Source organism: Chelonia mydas, chromosome 1, assembly GCF_015237465.2.
Source record: "Chelonia mydas isolate rCheMyd1 chromosome 1, rCheMyd1.pri.v2, whole genome shotgun sequence".
Classification (NCBI taxonomy): Eukaryota; Metazoa; Chordata; order Testudines; family Cheloniidae; genus Chelonia; species Chelonia mydas.
Window position 1 is genome coordinate 97,136,226 of NC_057849.1, and position 18,933 is coordinate 97,155,158.

Genomic DNA, 18,933 nt, shown 5'->3' on the forward strand with positions numbered 1-18,933 from the left:
CAATTTGCAACATTCTGAATATTGCAAAACAATAAACAAAGTCTTATGCCATCTTTTGACTTTATGTGAATGTTAGTTTAAACACTTATGGTAACCTATTGAGCAACTACTACTCAGGCTATAAGGCCTTATATTTATACTAAGTACTTAAACTATTCTTGTATGTTTAGACCTATAGATCTCTTGCGTTCCTGGTATCAATTCCTTACCTGTTTATCTTATGATTACTGCTGTAATTACTACATAGCTACACACTGTGGTTAAAGGAATTTAGAAGTTTCATACATCTCCTGCACCATTTTTAAGCTCCACATCACAAAACACTCTGAATTGAAGAAGTAAATAGAGTTTATAAACTATGAGAGCAAAATAGTTGCTATTGAAGAAACTGAAATGCTTATTACTATGAAGCTTTAAAGATCTGCAGGTACAGATATATAATACTGTGGTTATACACAGACCAGGAAAGGATAAACAGTACTGGTAGTCATTGAAACCTTAAGCAGATTGTTTCTGGCAGGGCATAATTGGAAGAGTTATCTGAAGCATTAGTGTTTTCCGTGATGACGTTGTATCGCCACCTGAGGGAGAGAGAAATTGATTATCTGTTATAAAGTTAGTATTGAATAATGCAATTTAAGGTTAAATGGCAATCCTTTGCCATATTTACTAGAGGAATATTTCCAGTCTATATTAAAAGGCACATATCTAGAGGCATAAGATGGTCTTGCTAGCTGTGCTTATCTGAATGAATAGGAGTTGGATCATTGTATAAATTAGTATTGTCAGCTATGATGCAGTTTGTTTTAAAAACTGAGAATATCACCAGTGAAATCTGTTGTGCCTTAATCTCCAAAGCTCATTCTTGGAGGTACCTGCTGTCTGTGGGTTACATGCATGCCTGCAAACAATGACATTGTAGTGCCAGAACATTTCAGAATTTCAGTGTATTAATTCTCTCTCCTTTTTTCTGTAGAAAATATGTATGTATTTGTCTAGAAACAAATTCACACAAACATTTCCATTACAAATTGAGGGCCTCCACCTTTGGCCTGAGTTGGTGAATTCTTCTGCACAGAAGAGAATTCGAAAGTCTGTTTGTGGCAGAGCAGAAAATCAAGAAAACACTACTCTTGAATTCCCCTCTTTAAAGCAGATTAACTCTTCAATGTTTAAATCCTGACTAAAACCACTGCTCACAGATCCTTAATTCTGCTAGTATAGCCATTAAACTTGAAGGAGGGCTGGATAATTTGTAATGGAAACTTTGAGATAGTACACTAGTCAGAATGCAGAAAATTGGGTCATGTTTTCTAACTAAAGCTGATTGTACATTATCAGTTACATAGTTAATGATGGTTGTAACATGCATGACCCTTCGAGCTTTCGACATTAATGTAAAGAACTATCTGCATTTTTTTTACTATTTCTTATCTTTACTATTTCCTATATATTGAAATGCATTCACTGTATTTTTGATAAACCACACAATTTATTAAGTGTCAAAAAATTAGTCCACCTGTAGTTGCATACAGATGAATAAACCATCAAAGATCTAATTTTGATTTGTGAGCTTGTAATGCTGAACAAATGAAAATGTGGGTGTATGTTTTGGTTTTGGTTGGGGTGGGGAGGGTAGAAGGGTGTCTATTGCTGGCCTGGTAAACATGAAATAAATGAGCCTAGTGGACAGTCTAAAATTTTTACACTTGAGAAATGGTGAATCTTTGTTTTAAAAAATACTTGAACTTTTATTTTAACTCAAAAATTAGCCTCTCAAGTTCTCTTTACCACTGAGGATCCAGGTTTAATCCCCTGCTTTCTTAGGGCAGCGGTTCTGCCTCTACGAAGAATGAATTGTTGAACAGCTTCCCCTCTGGAAGACAGCTACCTCTGAAAGGGCTGTAAGGAAGTCATTCTTTGTAGATTCCAGCAGTCCCCTTTTGGCTGGGAGAGTCCCAGGTTTTCTCTCTGTTACAGAACACTGTTGTCCTGACTAATCTCCTGCAGTTGCTGGAAGCCGCATTTTCCCTAGTTTTCCTCTCCAGGGAACCAATTAGCAGTTCCTCTCTTGGGCCCAGGAGCTGTTGGTTATTTTCCTGGAAGGTGACGGAAATGGAGATTGGCAGGGAAGCTGTGGAGCAGGAAGCCTTGGAAAAGATGGAGGTTGGGAGATGTTGTGCTGGGCCCTGGGAACTAGGGAAGTGGGGCATGCTCCTTCTCCTTCCCTCCAGAAAAACAACTCCCTGCTGCCTGGCCTGGGACGCTTTAGTTGTTTTACTGAAGGGAAGGAGGAACAGAGAGTGAACAGTGTATGGGTATGCCTGGGGGAGGACATATGTATGAGTGTCAGTAGCAGTATGTAAAAAGAAAAGGAGTACTTGTGGCACCTTAGAGACTAACCAGTTTATTTGAGCATGAGCTTTCGTGAGCTACAGCTCACTTCATCGGATGCATAGCATATCGTGGAAACTGCAGAAGACATTATATACACACAGAGACCATGAAACAAAACTTCCTCCCACCTCACTCCCCTGCTGGCAACAGCTTATCTAAAGTGATCCTCAAGTAGAGCCATTTCCAGCACAAATCCAGGTTTTCTCACCCTTCCCCCCCTCCCCCCCCCCACCACACACACATACAAACTCACTCTCCTGCTGGCAACAGCCCATCTCCCTTTGAAACCCCTCTTTATAATGCGCATGATAATCAAGGTGGGTCACCTCCAGCACTAATCCAGGTTTTCTCACCCCCCCCCCTTTTTTTTCCAAAAACCACACACACAAACTCATTCTCCTGCTGGCAACAGCTCATCTTACAATGTGCACAGCAATAATCCAAGTTTAACCAGAACGTCTTGGGGGGGGTTTTGCAGGAAAAAAACAAGGGGAGACAGGCTACCTTGCATAATGACTTAGCCACTCCCAGTCTCTATTCAAGCCCAAATTAATAGTATCCAATTTGCAAATGAATTCCAATTCAGCAGTTTCTCGCTGGAGTCTGGATTTGAAGTTTTTTTGCTTTAAGATAGCGACCCTCATGTCTGTGATTGCGTGACCAGAGAGATTGAAGTGTTCTCCGACTGGTTTATGAATGTTATAATTCTTGACATCTGATTTGTGTCCATTTATTCTTTTACGTAGAGACTGTCCAGTTTGACCAATGTACATGGCAGAGGGGCATTGCTGGCACATGATGGCATATATCACATTGGTGGATGTGCAGGTGAACGAGCCTCTGATAGTGTGGCTGATGTTGTTAGGCCCTGTGATGGTGTCCCCTGAATAGATATGTGGGCACAGTTGGCAACGGGCTTTGTTGCAAGGATAGGTTCCTGGGCTAGTGGTTCTGTTGTGTGGTATGTGGTTGTTGGTGAGTATTCGCTTCAGGTTGGGGGGCTGTCTGTAGGCAAGGACTGGCCTTTCTCCCAAGATTTGTGAGAGTGTTGGGTCATCCTTCAGGATAGGTTGTAGATCCTTAATAATGCGTTGGAGGGGTTTTAGTTGGGGGCTGAAGGTGACGGCTAGTGGCGTTCTGTTATTTTCTTTGTTAGGCCTGTCCTGTAGTAGGTGACTTCTGGGAACTCTTCTGGCTCTATCAATCTGTTTCTTCACTTCCGCAGGTGGGCATTGTAGTTGTAAGAATGCTTGATAGAGATCTTGTAGGTGTTTGTCTCTGTCTGAGGGGTTGGAGCAAATGCGGTTGTATCGCAGAGCTTGGCTGTAGACGATGGATCGTGTGGTGTGGTCAGGGTGAAAGCTGGAGGCATGTAGGTAGGAATAGCGGTCAGTAGGTTTCCGGTATAGGGTGGTGTTGATGTGACCATCGTTTATTAGCACTGTAGTGTCCAGGAAGTGGATCTCTTGTGTGGACTGGACCAGGCTGAGGTTGATGGTGGGATGGAAATTGTTGAAATCATGGTGGAATTCCTCAAGGGCTTCTTTTCCATGGGTCCAGATGATGAAGATGTCATCAATATAGCGCAAGTAAAGTAGGGGCGTTAGGGGACGAGAGCTGAGGAAGCGTTGTTCTAAATCAGCCATAAAAATGTTGGCATACTGTGGGGCCATGCGGGTACCCATAGCAGTGCCGCTGATCTGAAGGTATACATTGTCCCCAAATGTAAAATAGTTATGGGTAAGGACAAAGTCACAAAGTTCAGCCACCAGGTTAGCCGTGACATTATCGGGGATAGTGTTCTTGATGGCTTGTAGTCCATCTTTGTGTGGAATGTTGGTGTAGAGGGCTTCTACATCCATAGTGGCCAGGATGGTGTTATCAGGAAGATCACCAATGGATTGTAGTTTCCTCAGGAAGTCAGTGGTGTCTCGAAGGTAGCTGGGAGTGCTGGTAGCGTAGGGCCTCTGGCAGCTGTCCTGATGTTTTGTCCTAATCACAGCAGTACCACCTCTTGCTGCTCTAGGGCACATGCTGGATGCTTTGCTCTCTTGCAGCCAGTAGGCTGCCCATTCACAGTGGAAATGAGAGGCAGACAGCTGCAAGTCCTGGAAGGATGGCTGGGGAAAGCTACCTTTGATGTAGATGAAGAGATCAAAAGGGGTGAGGAAAGAAGAGTGGAAAAATCAATGTGGGTGGGTTTTTATGTGCATTCAGGTGAATATTGGGTTACGTTTCACTGCTTTTTGTTTTTGTTTTACTTTCACCTGGCTAAAAGAAAACCGAAAATTCCCCAGAATGTTTATACAGCCATTCAGTTGCCAGAGGCCAAGGAGCCTCTGTCTTAGAAAAATTGTTCCTGGCAACGTTTTCCACATACTGACAAATTATGATCTTTGAGGATGTTGATTGCAGCAAATGGCGTGGAGACTGGGCAGGGAAATAGGATTAATGTGAGGGGAAAGGGCAGACCTGGTGCCTCAATAAGATACATAAAGGGACACACAGGAATCAACCCAACCTCTTTTCTTCCCTGAGAAAAGTATCCATGGATGTGAGCCCATGTCAGCGGAATCCAAGCAAATGTAGTTCTAAAAAACAAAAAGTGGCTTTTTCAGTATGAGATTTAAAAATGGGATGAAGGTAAGACTGTTTTTAGGTCTTCTGATCTTGCTTGTGTTCTTTTGAAAAACCTTACTTGCTACCAAATATAATAAATTGCACATATAAATACTAGCTTTGTTCAAGTAATTGTTTTACAATTGTTTAATTTAAACTGAGTTTTACATGTCTCAAATTGCATGTTTACCTGTTCAATTTGTCTTTAGGGAAATGTATTTGCATAAATGCTTGCAACTTATATGTTCATTAATTACATATAAAATTAAATTAATATTTTTCAACAAACAGTTCTTCTATCTTAACATTTGCATATTTTAGTATAAATAGTAAAAACTGTATAAATACCAGCAAGCAGCAGCTCCATAGCATTTCAGATGTGAGCACAGATTCAGACTGACGAGACACAGACAAAAATAATAAATAAAATAAGATTCTTGGCCAAACAAATCACTAAGGATGTATTGGTATTAACATCACATTTTCTACAAGGCTTAGTGTAGTCGTAGCAGAATATAGAGAGAGTGTGTAAGTATCCGTGGTTAGCAGAGTAATGAGCAGAAATAGGGATTATAGGAATGAAGCTTTAACAGTCTTGACTAACATTTCATTCACTAATTAAATCCCCTTCTCAACCTCTCCCAATGGGCTTATGAAGCAAAAGATCCTTTTACATTTAAAGTACTTAGTGAAATTCATTGTGTGGCATTTCTGTGGATACACAACTGCAATATTTATTGGACCAAAATTTATATTGTGAGGCCACAATTTCTTCCAGTAAATGTAAAAATCCAAAAGTAAATTCCAGTTGTTTGTTTTCCCTCCATGTATCAAATGTGGATCTCCCTCTTCCCTGTTGGTTTTTTTACCTTTTTTATTATTATTTATTATGGTCTCTGCTCCATAATAGAAGGGCCAGTCGTCATACCCAGGTAATACAAGCCAGCAAGTTGTAAAGCTATCAATAGCAGCTACTTACATTTAATGCTATTAATTCAAATCCGCACCTCACAGTACGTTAACATACATTCAGATTGAAAGAAACATCAGTCTCAACACTGGGAACTTGTCTGACAGATTCATACTATTCATACGTGGCTATGGTATGCATTGCTGCAGGAGGTTGTGGAAGCAAATACTGAAGCTGGATTTTTCTGAGAGCAAGATGAATTTTTTTGATTATTATTAACTATACATGTTGAGAGAAGAATAATCAAATCTCATGTTTCAGGGAATACACTAATCACCCTAAGGCGACCGAGAAGAAATTTATCTTTTCTTAGTCTCCAAGCTCTATGTATATTAGTGCACAACTGTCTGGGAACATTATTGGAGGTGGTTGAGGATTCTGCTTTCTCTAAAGGGTCATGACAGAGCAACGATGCTAGAATGAATTGACTGGTGATAGGACTTGCCAGACTGCATCACATCCAACTGTATGTTGTCTCCTCCACAATGCTATATGCAGGCAGTCTGGACACAAAGACTGTTTTGAGATGTAGGTTAGCTAATGTACAGGACAATAGTTCAGACTAGCCTCAATTTTATGAAAAGTAAAATCAGACTGTATAGTTTCTATTATGTCACCTATTATATTTCTTGCAAGGACATTTCACTAGAGGTTTCTAAGTTTTTCTAAAGATTAGCAATAGCAGCAGCATAAATGCAGATCTTGAACTGATGTGTTTGAAGGTGATTCCTTGGTACTGGAGAGGAAAAGGTGGTGGAGGAGGGGGAAATAACAGAACATTATACAACTAGCAGGGGAAATACTTGCTGTTTCTTGGCACTTTCTGCTGGGATGCCTTACGTTACTAGTTGTGGCTTTTAAAATAATTATGTAATGTGTATAAAACATAGTAGATAAAATAACTGTTCTTTGTTTTGTTAAAAATATTTTTTTGAAAAATTCAGGACCAGCACATTCTGAATATAAAAATAAATATTTGAGGAGAGCAGAATCTCACTCTTTTTTTCCCTTTTATCTATAAGAATTGTTTTGCCAGCTCAAACTGGTCAAATTGTAAAACTGGATGAAATTGAGTATGAAGCAAATCAATGCAAAATAAAATCAGCTGACTGGATGAAGAGTGGACAAGATTACTGTTAGTCTGAGCAAGACCAATTATTTGTACCAGCTGAGTGGTCAATATCTCTTCTTATGTGACATCTTTTATTATATGTGAAGCTTTGTTTTATTCTTGTATATGTGTTTTCATGCATTTGGTGACTCCGTGGTTGTTTCATCTGTATTTTTTTGTAACTTATATATGTTTTTTCACCCTTTAGTGCAATTAGATATTGGTAAAATGTGTATCAAACAAATGCTAACACATTTTTTAGAATTGTCAGTGACATAAAAATATTTGGTAGTCTTCTAAAAATTATATTCAAATAATATTCTAACTTCCAAGTTTCTGGAAGCTTTGATCTTGATGCTTATTTTTTGGAGGCTTAGTGATAACCTGAGCAGTCAAAGAATGAGGAAGGAACAAGTGGCAACCACTAGAAATGGGCTTGCATCCTCAGCTGCACTAATAGAAGCTACAGATTTGAACACAGTGTTGCCACCTGACATTGATGCATGGAACATCGTGCCCAAGGCTACTGAGATACAAAATCATGACCTAGTTCTAGATGCTGTAAACTGGTAGGTCTGGTGTCACCTGGAGTGTTGTATATTCAAAACGAAGATGCTTCTAGCCACAACTGTGACTAACTAGAGTGCTGGTGGTGATATTGCCAAAGAAGAAACTTTTAGCAATTCACTCTAACATCCAGCATGTTGAAAGTATGAGAGGCAAAATGTTTCTTATGCCAGATGACAAATGGCTATCTCAAAGGCTAAAATGCACATGAGCTGTATAAACACAGCAGTCAGTGTAGTATGTAACAAGATCGTTAGATACCTGGTTAGTGCTGTTTTTGTTGTGCCTACTCAAGAGGATACCTACTGTTCCATTCTATGCATCCAATGAAGTGGGCTGTAGCCCACGAAAGCTTATGCTCTAATAAATTTGTTAGTCTCTAAGGTGCCACAAGTACTCCTGTTCTTCTTTCTACTGTCAACAGTGTTTCAAGAAGTGATGGACTTCATATGGAGACAGAATATTATGAAAGGAAAAGGACTGCACCCAGCAGACCCTTGGATTCATGAGAAATAATTCTGTTTATACTGGGGTGCTACCCAGGATTATTTTGACCAAAGGACTGGTGGGGACATAGTATACAGCAAATTGGTGTCAGTCAGGAAATGTTCACTAAGTTACATGACAACTTTGTATAGACATTTCTCTTCATCGCTGTGAAAAAGAGGAATCTCTTGTCCAAAGAGATTTTGTTAATGTACAGGCAGTCCTTGACTTTACGACGTTCGACTTAGGACGAATGGCACTTCTGACATTTATAAACGGACACCCTGTTTCGACTTTACAACGCTCGATCTGACATTATGTGAAAATCGAGTTACAACGTTTCTACTTAAGATGCAATTTTCAGGAAACAGTTGTGTCGTAAGTCTGAGGACTGCCTGCATAATAAGCTTTTTGAGGAAAATCAGTTGTTAAAGGCAGAGATGAAAGCGATTGAATCAAGAATATAAAACCTGCAGTGTCTTTGCCTGAAGCTACCATATAAAGGCAGATAAATTATTCCTAAAGAGGTGGGGCCCAAATTAAGCGTAGGGGTCAGTCAAATAAATAGAACACGCTGCATGTCTCATATTCTTCCCCTCACCCTGCTGCTCCGCCATCCTTCCTAGTTTTATCAGTTTATCAGCTCCTCAGTCACCTTCATGGCTTCTTATGCACGGATCCCTATGCAGGGTACAGTGTGCCATAGTTCATCCACAAGGCCCCTACCCTGTCTACATTTATTACTCGTAAAACTTCCCATGCGCCATGCTGAATACTTTGAGTTATGCAGTCTATAAATTGCCCTATTGTTCCCCTTCCCCTATCCTCTATCAATCAGTCTATCCTTAGATTCTGAGCTCCTGAGAGCAAGGATTGTCCCATCTTGAATGATTACAAAGAGCTTAGCACGTTGTGCTCCCAAATTATTAAATGTTGTGAGCGATGGTACCTGCCAAATGACTGCAAAAGCACACATCTGAGGCAGCCATGGGGCATAACTGACCTGATCCATTCTCAGTTTAATCAAGCAGACCTGCGGATGCCCCAAATCCAAAGACAAGCTGTTGCTGAAGTCTTGGTCACTCTGCTAGCATCCCTTGCTTGTAAATTTGAATGAACAGAAATCTGCCAGCTGCAAACCAGATAAATGAGGAAGAGCAGAATGTGCAAAATAAGTTGCATTAACTCCAAGGCGGAGAATGAAATTAGAATAGAGATGCATGTGTTAGAATAAAATACCACTCTATTAAAAAAACAAAACAAAAAAACCCCTTTTCTCACAAGTCTGATGTGAAATCACACATGAATACAAGAAAACTGTAAAATGGTGACACTGATAAATAGTAACATTTCACTTGTTTCTATATCACTTCAAACTGCCATGGTTCATACAGGAGTTGTCATTGCTTCTGGTTGACTACTTATGTATTGGAATGCCTTAGTAGCAACATGCTCTGCAATTCCCAAGAGCTCTCATTTTCACCTTCTTTTTCAGTGTGAGGCCAGTGTTTTGAATGTTCTGTGGTTATTAATTCCCACGTCCTGATAGTTGCTATCTCAGTTCACTATTGAGTCCCTAACTCCCACTCAGAACAAGCTCCCTTATTCATTGGGCAGACTCTGTTGTTGACTGGCCCCTTTCTATCTGACGCTCTTATATACCCTTAGCAAATAATTAATCTCCTTCTCCCATACACAGCCTTCCCAGCCAGTACAATCTTTTCAGTTATCTCAGTTCACAACATAGTTTAATGGACTGAGCAGTAGGATGAACTCTCACAGTTTATAGCCTATACTTATGGTTCTCTGAAAAGTGTTTCCATTAAAACACTCATTACTGTACATGTCCGGCCTCCTTTTCGGATCAACTCCCTTAGTTTTTACTTTCACTCACTGAAATGTTTGTTGGCCTCTCAGATCTTGAGGACTCCTCTGTGTGACATACTGCACAAGGATTCCCAGTTGTCTGCACTCTGTACATGTTGTACAACAAGCAGCTAAAGGGCGTATTTTACAGTGTGCAGGAATGTGATGTCAGGAAGTCAGAATTGACTTACTTAAAAAAAATAAACCAGGAAACAATTTTTCTTTAAGTGCAACAAAATGAAACTTGCTGGTTATGGGGCCGAAAATCCCACAGTCCTTGCTCAGGCAGAAACTCCCATTGACCTCAGTGACAGTAGTGCCTGTGTAAGGACTACAGGATCCAGTGCAGTTTTAAAGATGGTTACAGGCAGGACTAATTCATTTTAGTCTGAAGCAATTTTAAACATTTTTTTTGAAGTAGGTATCTAAGCAATAACAGTCTCCTAATCCAGAATTTTCTGTCAGTTAATGACTAGTTGGAGGAGGGGACAGCTTTGGGCAGAGCAGAGGGATCTTAACTCAGCCAGCCAGTAACTATCAGGAAATTTTGACCCAGAGGTGGTCATGGCTATTTTATTTTTTTTAATCTCCTAGTGATGAACAGATAAAAATCAAACTTCAGTTTTCTGTTAACAGTACTGTCCTCTTCCCATCAGTGAAAGAAACAAACCTTCTTTCTCTACCTTTCATTACAGATATAAATGTCCATTTAAGTATATATTTAAACAACTGTTTTAGTGGAATATTAATATGTCCTGAAAGGCCTTCCTGTAGCAGGCCTCGGCGTGACAGGCACACCTGCTTCAATTTCCCTTTTTGGAGTTCCTCATAAGTTCTCTTGACACAATAGTAACCTCCTTGTGGCTGGTTTATTTTAAGACATTGTGGAAATGGTCCAAAACAGTGGTTCTCAACCAGGGCTACGCTGATGTCAACACATCTTATTTGTGTAGTTTTACAACAGGCTCTAGAGCCCTGCAGCAGGACTGGGATCCCATGGGTCACTCAGGACCCACTGCCAATAACAGCAGGAGAGGGATTGCTAATTCAACAAATAATGCAGGAGAGGGTGGGAGTAGGTATTGCGGGACGGGATGGGAGCAGGATTTAAAAAAAATAGTCTTCCCATGCTGCAAACAACATGAGCATCCCGGCCAGCAGCCGCTGCTCTCCAGCTGCCCAGCTCTGAAGGCAGTGCCGCTGTCAGCAGCAGCACAGAAGTAAGGATGGGAAGGTATGGTATTGCGTCCCTTACTTCTGCGCTGCTGTTGGCAGCACTGCCTTCAGAGCTGGGTGGCCGGAGAGTTTTTAAGTGAGGTGAAACTTGGGGTATGCAAGACATATCAGACTCCTGAAAGGGATACAGTAGTCTGGAAAGGTTGAGAACCACTGATCCACAATAATAGGTCCCAAATACATACAATTCATTTCTCAGCAGTAGAAATAGTCATTAAGAACTTCTCGTCCCATGACACCCCACGTAGTACACATCGGCACCGTTGACCGTGTCCAGACTCTTTGGCACTCCATCACTCTTCTTGTACCAGGACAGCCACCTCAGCCCTTCCTGTCATTCCAATATATTTTGTGCTCTGCTATTACCGTGTCCCATTGATTATCTTTCTGCCGCGTTTCTGTGATGCCCATTGTATCAATATCCTCATTTAATACCAGGCACTCAAATTCACTCATCTTGGTATTTAGACTTCGAGCATTTGTATACAAGTACTTCAAAAATCTGTCAATATTTACTTGTCTGTCTTCATGTGATGTAATTGAATGGGATTGTTTTTCTTCAGTTCATACCTGTACTTCATGAACTTCTATCTTCTTCTCTTTACTAGGATATAGATTAACAAAGGAGCTTTTCTTCCAGTGGTTCAAAAATATTTGACTTAAGAATTACCAAACCCCTCTTCCCGCCTCAAAAACACAAAACATTTTGAACATTAATATTTGTGAAAATGAATTTTTGGGGGGGGGGGCAAAAAGCTCTTCAGCTTACTTAATACATCATTTAAAAAAAAAACAAGAAAAAAAAACAAGCCCACAAAGGCACAAATGCAATTTTGTCTCCTTGTGGCTAAAGTCCAAACATCTTTTAGTAAGCCAACTTTCCCTCCCTCCCCAGTGGTTGTAATGAAATTAATAAAATACCTTTTGAGTAGACATTTAGGAGATAATTACACATGTTGTAGATGGAGTTTTAATGGAAAAGTGGGTAAAAATTTCTTCTCTACGTAATATCTTTGATTTCATGGATACATTCCATGATCAATGAAAGAACAGTAAGGGTTGAGAAGCACATGATTCACTCAAGGTGTTATGACAGATGCATTCTTATTCTCTGGCCGGATTAGGGTTGCCAACTCTGACTGAAGGTATTCCTGGAGATTCTTCTCTCTCCCTCCCTCCCCCCCCCCCCCCCAACCCCCCCATGACATAATGTCATTTTCTTAAAATATCCTATTAAAATCTCATGGATTGCTTTCAATTGTCACTGGGAGATCGATACTGATTCCGGGAGACTCCAGGCCAATTCTGGAGGGTTGGCAACCCTAGTCCGGATTTCGCTGTAGTCTCCTTAGTTAGGATTTTAAAAGACCGAGTCAGTAGAGTGCTTGTTAGTGACAAGACTTTTTAGTTGATACCAAGTCAGGTGGTGATGGTTTTGCTCACCATCTCTCTCAGCCAGATGTTTTGGCTTCTGGAAACAAAATGTTGAGCACCACAGGACATTTTATACGTTTGTTTGTTTTTTTCCCCCTGCTGGATAACATGGCCTGTTCTCTCTCCTACGCAAAGTTGATGTGGGCTAATCGGAAAGTAATCCATGCATCTGGTGAAGGTTTGATACGTCTAATCAGGATACAGGCTCTCTCTCTTCTCATCATCAAGTGAGAAAATGAAGCCTCCTTTATGCCTTCATGCAACTTTGTCTGGAAAATTCCAGTATCTTTGTGCAAAACATCTTGTCTCAGACCAGTTTGTGAGAGAAGATGGGTTAAATACTGTTTTTTACCAAAATCTCTACAACAGCAAAGGTTGGGTCATATGTTGAACACCGGCTGGCAAGTACCATAGTTGTTTTAATTCACAGACCAAATAGAGGAACTCAAAAATATTTACCTTTTCACTTCTGAATATTTATTAATACTGTTCTGTACGTCAGCTGAATATCAAAGTTGTCTTCTACACGAAGAGTCATTCTCCATATAAAATGTCTTTCCAATATTTATTTACTTAATACTTACAGTCTTACACACTTACTCTTGTTGGCTATAATTTATTCTGTAACTTAATTCCTTTAGCACCCTCCTACCCTTTCTTAATGTAACTATTATTTAAGAATTTAAAGTCCAATGTACAATTTTCAAAAACTTCTAAGTCCCACTGCTTTTCAAGGACCTATAGGCATCTAAGCCCTTCTGAAAATGGGATTTAGTCTCCCAAGTTACTTAAGTGATTTTAAAAATGTTACCCTCCAGTCTCTCATGTCAGATATGCTTTTACTTTGACTGTAATACTATTGAAAATACCAATCTTATACTTCCATTCTGAATTCTGTATTTGGAGCTCAGTGTAATGGTTTTAAACTGTTTTTCCCTGCCCTTATGTTTTTTAAGGTAAAATCCTACTACTTTGCATATTATGTTGAGGGAAGAGGAAGAATCTGGGGCAAGATGACTTTGGGGATGGGGACAGTCTGTAACCATGTGTACAGCCTCCTTGGCTTTCTCAGTACAATTGAGGGGCAGCTCCTTGATCAGTGAGAGGAGAAAGAGCAAGGGATTGGAGTCAGAGAGAGTGGGTCCAGGGAGGGAGAAAGAAGATTGGGAGCAGGTGAAGGAGCCAGGAGGCACAGGCCAAAGGAGCATTAAAGGTGCTGGGAAGCTGAGAGGGAGGAAATTATGACTAGCCTGGCCGAGGAAGCTGGTTCACAAGGCCTGAGACAGTTCCCTTGTACAGTTTGGCAGAAATTCAAAGCTTCTTCCTCCCCCTATTAGTTGGTGTTGCTGCCCCCGGGCTTCCCTTCCAGGGTCCAGTCCACTTCAGGGACCTCTCTACCTCCTGTCACAGGCATGGAGGTGGGTGCAACCAGTGGAAGGCAAATAACAATAACCGAACATTTATTTATTTGTAATCGCATGAATTTTTGGGCCTGATTCATATTGATTATTTTAACATTTTGGGGTTGGTAGTGCTGTCAGGGTGGCAATCACTAGCCTTTTGGAACCCTGATTCAAATGCTCTATATTGCAGAATGGGAGCATTCCAGTGTAGAAAGATGTCTGAATGACTGACTGACATGAAGTTGTACTGAGCTGGGCAGGGTGATTTCTCTCTCAATCCCTAAAGTAGATGTTGCTATAGCTTTTTTTAGCAAGTGATAGTTATGCCTACCAGAGTTCCTCACTCTACCACCTGTGGAAACATTTGGAAAATTGCAATTTATCTTAGAAGAATTGCTGGCTGTCGTCCCTGTACAGCTGAAACTACTTTCACTTGCTTTGGAAGAATTATGCTTTCCATCTCTCTCCTTCACTCCCTCTGCCACACTCATCTGGGCTATATCTACACTAGAGACCTTACAGCGGCACAGCTGTATCTCTGCAGCTGTGCCGCTGCAAGGTCTCCTGTCGGCATAATAAAACCTTCCCCAACAGCTGCGGGTGCAGGCTCTGGGGTGGGGCTGGGGATGAGGGGTTTGGGGTGCAGGCTGCCCCGGGGCTACAGTGAGGAGAGAGGACTCCCCTCAGCTCTCTCTCCCCTCAGTAGCACCTGGGCTGGGGGGCGCCTCTCCCCGCCGCGGAAGCTCCAGGGCTGGGGCCACAGGATAAGCGCCTCTCCCCCAGCTGTGGCAGGGCCAGGCCTGGGCTGGGTTGGGGCACGTCTTCCCCATCCCCAAGGAGCCCGAAGCGGCGAACCGTCCCTCACTGGTGGCCTGGAGGAGCGGCAGTGGCTGTGGGTTCCTTTCTGTCTGCTGCCTCCCAGTGACAGAGGGCGGGGGCAGAGAGAGGAACCATCAGCCTGCCAGAGGAGTGAGTGGAGAAGCCCTGGGCCAGTGGGCCTAGAGGAGTGCAAGGGAGGGGCCGGAGAGCAGAGGAGCCAGCACTGTGGCCGCTGGACCACAGCACAAGTGAAGTGGAGGGTCAGGCCGGCGGGACCCCTACTGAGGGTGGGCCCAGAGTCATGGTGCCATTATAAATCTGGTACTGTCCGGTTCGGGCTGGGTTGGGGCTATGGGTGGGGTTCCTCTCTCTGCCACGGGCATCTCTCCCTGCCGCAACCCTGAGTGCCTGCACGGCGCTTAATAGGCTGCTGCACAGCCGCACAGCTTAGAGGGAACTTAGGTTCTAGTCTTACCTGTTCGAGGAAATGCAAGAAGTACATGGTGTTACACTAGCTTCTTTAGTCTTCTTTATCTTACCTGCTTGACCAGGAAACTCTTGGTGCTCCTTTTGTGACTATCAGTCTGGCCAGCCCAGTGCTGCTCCTACAGCTCTCATATCAAAGTGGTTTATTGCAGCTGATCCTGGCCCCCCAGCACTTCGGGCTGGTAAGAGGTACCAATCCTGAGAGTGACCAGACTGCATGTATACCTCTCCCCTTGCCAGGCAGGGCTAAAGGGTGGGTACAATGTGCGACAGAGACCCAACATGAAGAAAACACAAAAATTATTCATGCAGGAAACTTAACGCTGGGGGATTCCTTCTTTAAGTGTAAATAATTTGTATAACCTCCATTTCTTGGTTCTTTATTTTCAACAGTGAAAATGAAGGGACACCAGCCTTGTTTAGAACAGGGGTAACTTGGGATCAAAATGCGTGATGTCCCACAAAATAAGGGACGTTTGAGTTACGACCTTACATCTCTGACTGACACTGGCAGCGAAACCTGGCAGTGTCCGTAAGGTGGGGTGGGTATAGGGATTTTTTGGAGGGAACTAGGTCTTGGACTGGGTGTGCTTGTGAGTCTGGAAATGGCCCCTTGTCCCTGAGTCAGATGTCCCCCACCATCTAGGATGGTGGTTTTCAAACTTTCTGTCCTGATGACCCTTTTCACACAGCAAGCCTCTGAGTGTTCCTCTCTTCTCCTCCCCCACCCCCGCCCCTTATAAATTAAAAATGGGAGAGCGGGATTTAATTTGATGGGGGCTCGGGGCTGATAGCTCGCAACCCCCATGTAACCACATTGCAACCCCCAGTTGGAGAACCCCTGATCTAGGAAACCTTCCTTCCTTACCTACCCCAGCATGCCTGAGCGGCTTGCCTTACTTCTTGTTACTTCCAGGTCTCAACTCTGACCTGGAAATAAGTGGCAGTAATTTTTTTAATTGATAATTTCCGGAATTTTTAGGTTTTGGAACTCTTTTCTGATCAAGTCAGTTAAGATTTTTATGTAAGGCTCTTTATCCTGACGTTGGTATTTTTGTTTCAAGAGCTCAAGCTGTTGTAGATATTTGTAAGTATACATTTTAAAACAGAGGTTTTTAAACAATTTCTGACTTCTCCAAAGGGGGCAAATTAGCAAAATAAGCAACATGGCAGGTGAGCTTATAAAATGTTCCCTGTACTTCTGATATACTTATATAAGAATATTAATAGCCCTTATCCCAAAGACACTTGGAAAGGTATTTGCCATTGGAAAATGTCTGAATGTAAGAGGTACCCTGAGGAACATTTTTTTATTGGGGGTCTGATAAAAGAGTGAGGAGGAATGCTATAGCAAGGGGAAAGGCAAAATTCATGCAGTGAACGGCCTTTAAGTTTAAGAACAGTCATTAACCCGGTCACCGCAGTACTCTTGTCTGATAGAAAAACATGCAGCCCTATTAAATCCCAGGGAAAAGCAGACAGTGGGCATCATCCTGAATGGTGCTGAGTTCTGGTGGGAGTTGCTGATCCTCAGAAACTCTCAGGATCAGACTCCATGTTTATAAATGCAGACTAAAAGAAAAAGAAAGGGAGCCTGAAAACGTTATGACATCAGTGAGGTAATTTGTAAACAAGGGTGTCATTTTAAACTAAGCAAAAAGTAGGAGCAGAAAAAATGTAATTCCAGGAATTCTAAAATGATTTTTGCAGCACAGGACTGCGGAGTTTATTTGTGATTCTAATCCCGGTGTTTTACATCTTTGAACATGGCAGCCAATTGATGGTAGGATATTTTAAATTTACATCTCATTTAAACATTGTGCATTTTCTGAAGTGGTATTGTGGTAATGCAGCATTTCCACAATGCTCCCAAACTCTCTATTGACATGCAAAGAGGTGCATGCCCTGACCCTGTCTGGTGCTGTCTCCAGGACTGCCCCAGAGATTCATGGATTCTCAGGATTGAGGCACATTTGGGAACTTCGCTGTGTGATGCCTTGTGAGACATCATCAACCACGATCACTCTGGCTGGTGCAATGGTTCTCAGTACATGTGTGTTGGATAATGATCATGGGCATTTCCAATGGTGCTCTGTGTGTGTCTTCAAATTTAAATGTATTGCGTATGAAGAAAAAAATATTGTCCAACGTTTTTTCTGGATGCCTGCTGTGATTTCAGAGCTGGGATAGAACTGTTTAGGAATGTCCGAACTTGGCATGCAAGCCCAGTGTGTGTTTTGGTCTTTAAAACTTTGAAATGCCTTGTCCTGTATCCTTGGTTTCTGAACTAAGTCCCCTCACAGCAACCCAATACATAGATGGATGAGCATATATCTGCAGTGTCGCTTTTGCAATGGGAAGCCATATCCTTTTGTCAAGTGCACTGTTAGCGTGAGATAATTTTGTATTGAACAATGGTTTCTAGTGCTGCCAATCTGATAACTTTCTAACCGCCATCCTGATTTATAGAGATCACCATCTATTTAGTGTTTCATGTGCTGTCAATCTTTTGCAAGTTTAAAAACCAAATAATATTTATATATAGAAACAAAGCAGGAGAATAATTTGTTCCTGTTGGATAGATGTCAGTTATGCTACAAAATGTCATGTTTTTCCTGCAATAATTTTCTTTCGTGAACTAGCTGGGGAAGTGCTGTGCAGTTTATCTTGTGCTGAGAGAGTGGCATGTTTACGCTCTTGAGCTCATAGTATCGCCTGGCAGTGCCACATCAGATGAGTTCCTGTCGCCTTTCCCTCTGTATAGTCCCCGAGTCTGCAAATATACATGCACAACTTCATACACTTGAGTAGTCTCTTTGACTGCCCTTTTACTGCATTTTTCTGTTCCCGCTTTTGGATTTCAGTAGGACTATTCACCTGAGTAAAGTTAAGCCCTGCAGAAACAATACATCCATGAACTAGTAAACAGGGTTCTTTTCTAGCTGCTACACCATCAACACAATTAAGAATCTAAAGCCCCAGTCCTGCAACTGCCTTTGCATGTAGGTGGTCTCCATGTGCGAACATGGAGACGCTTGCAGGATCAGGGCCATCATTACTATTGGTGGTGGTGATGCACAAGCCATTAGAGTGTATATTGCCAATATGTAGCCAAAGTTTTATGAGGTGAGTGGAGAAAGGAGCAGGAACTGTATTATAGATCCAGTAACATGGAACTCAAACCATATTTATTGGTAATAATGAAATATTTTAAAATTAATTCCTAACACAGAGGAAATTAAGTTTAAGAACACTAATATTGAAATGGAAATAAGGTACAGACCCAATGTAAATAAACTAAGGCAAGAAAATGACAAGTGAATTCTACCAGGCTTTCTTAAGTATTATGATATTTCCGCATACCTGTTTTATATAAGGATTGCATTGGATAAGGATATGGCCCATGCTGCATAACATCAGGCACTGATCTGAGAGTCTTCTGTAATATCAAGGCATGATGTGACAAGTTCAGGACAGAGGGCAGCTTTAACTCACATTCCCCTTATTTTCTTTGTCAGGTTCCATAATGGATAAAATAG

At 41.7% G+C, this 18,933-nt stretch overlaps 1 protein-coding gene across 9 annotated transcripts in view; it reads left to right on the forward strand.

Annotated features, from left to right (window-relative positions):
• Positions 1–18,933, forward strand: part of FARP1 (FERM, ARH/RhoGEF and pleckstrin domain protein 1) — a 329,042-nt gene that overhangs the window by 106,020 nt on the left and 204,089 nt on the right. The window contains exon 1 of one of the 9 annotated variants that reach the window (XM_043534899.1): positions 5,020–5,040. The exons of the other annotated variants lie outside the window; for them this stretch is intronic. Within the exon in view, the coding sequence (XP_043390834.1) occupies positions 5,035–5,040 (6 nt within the window). The 5' untranslated portion in view covers positions 5,020–5,034. Of the gene's footprint in view, positions 1–5,019; positions 5,041–18,933 lie in introns of those variants that run through there. 9 annotated transcript variants of the gene reach the window in all.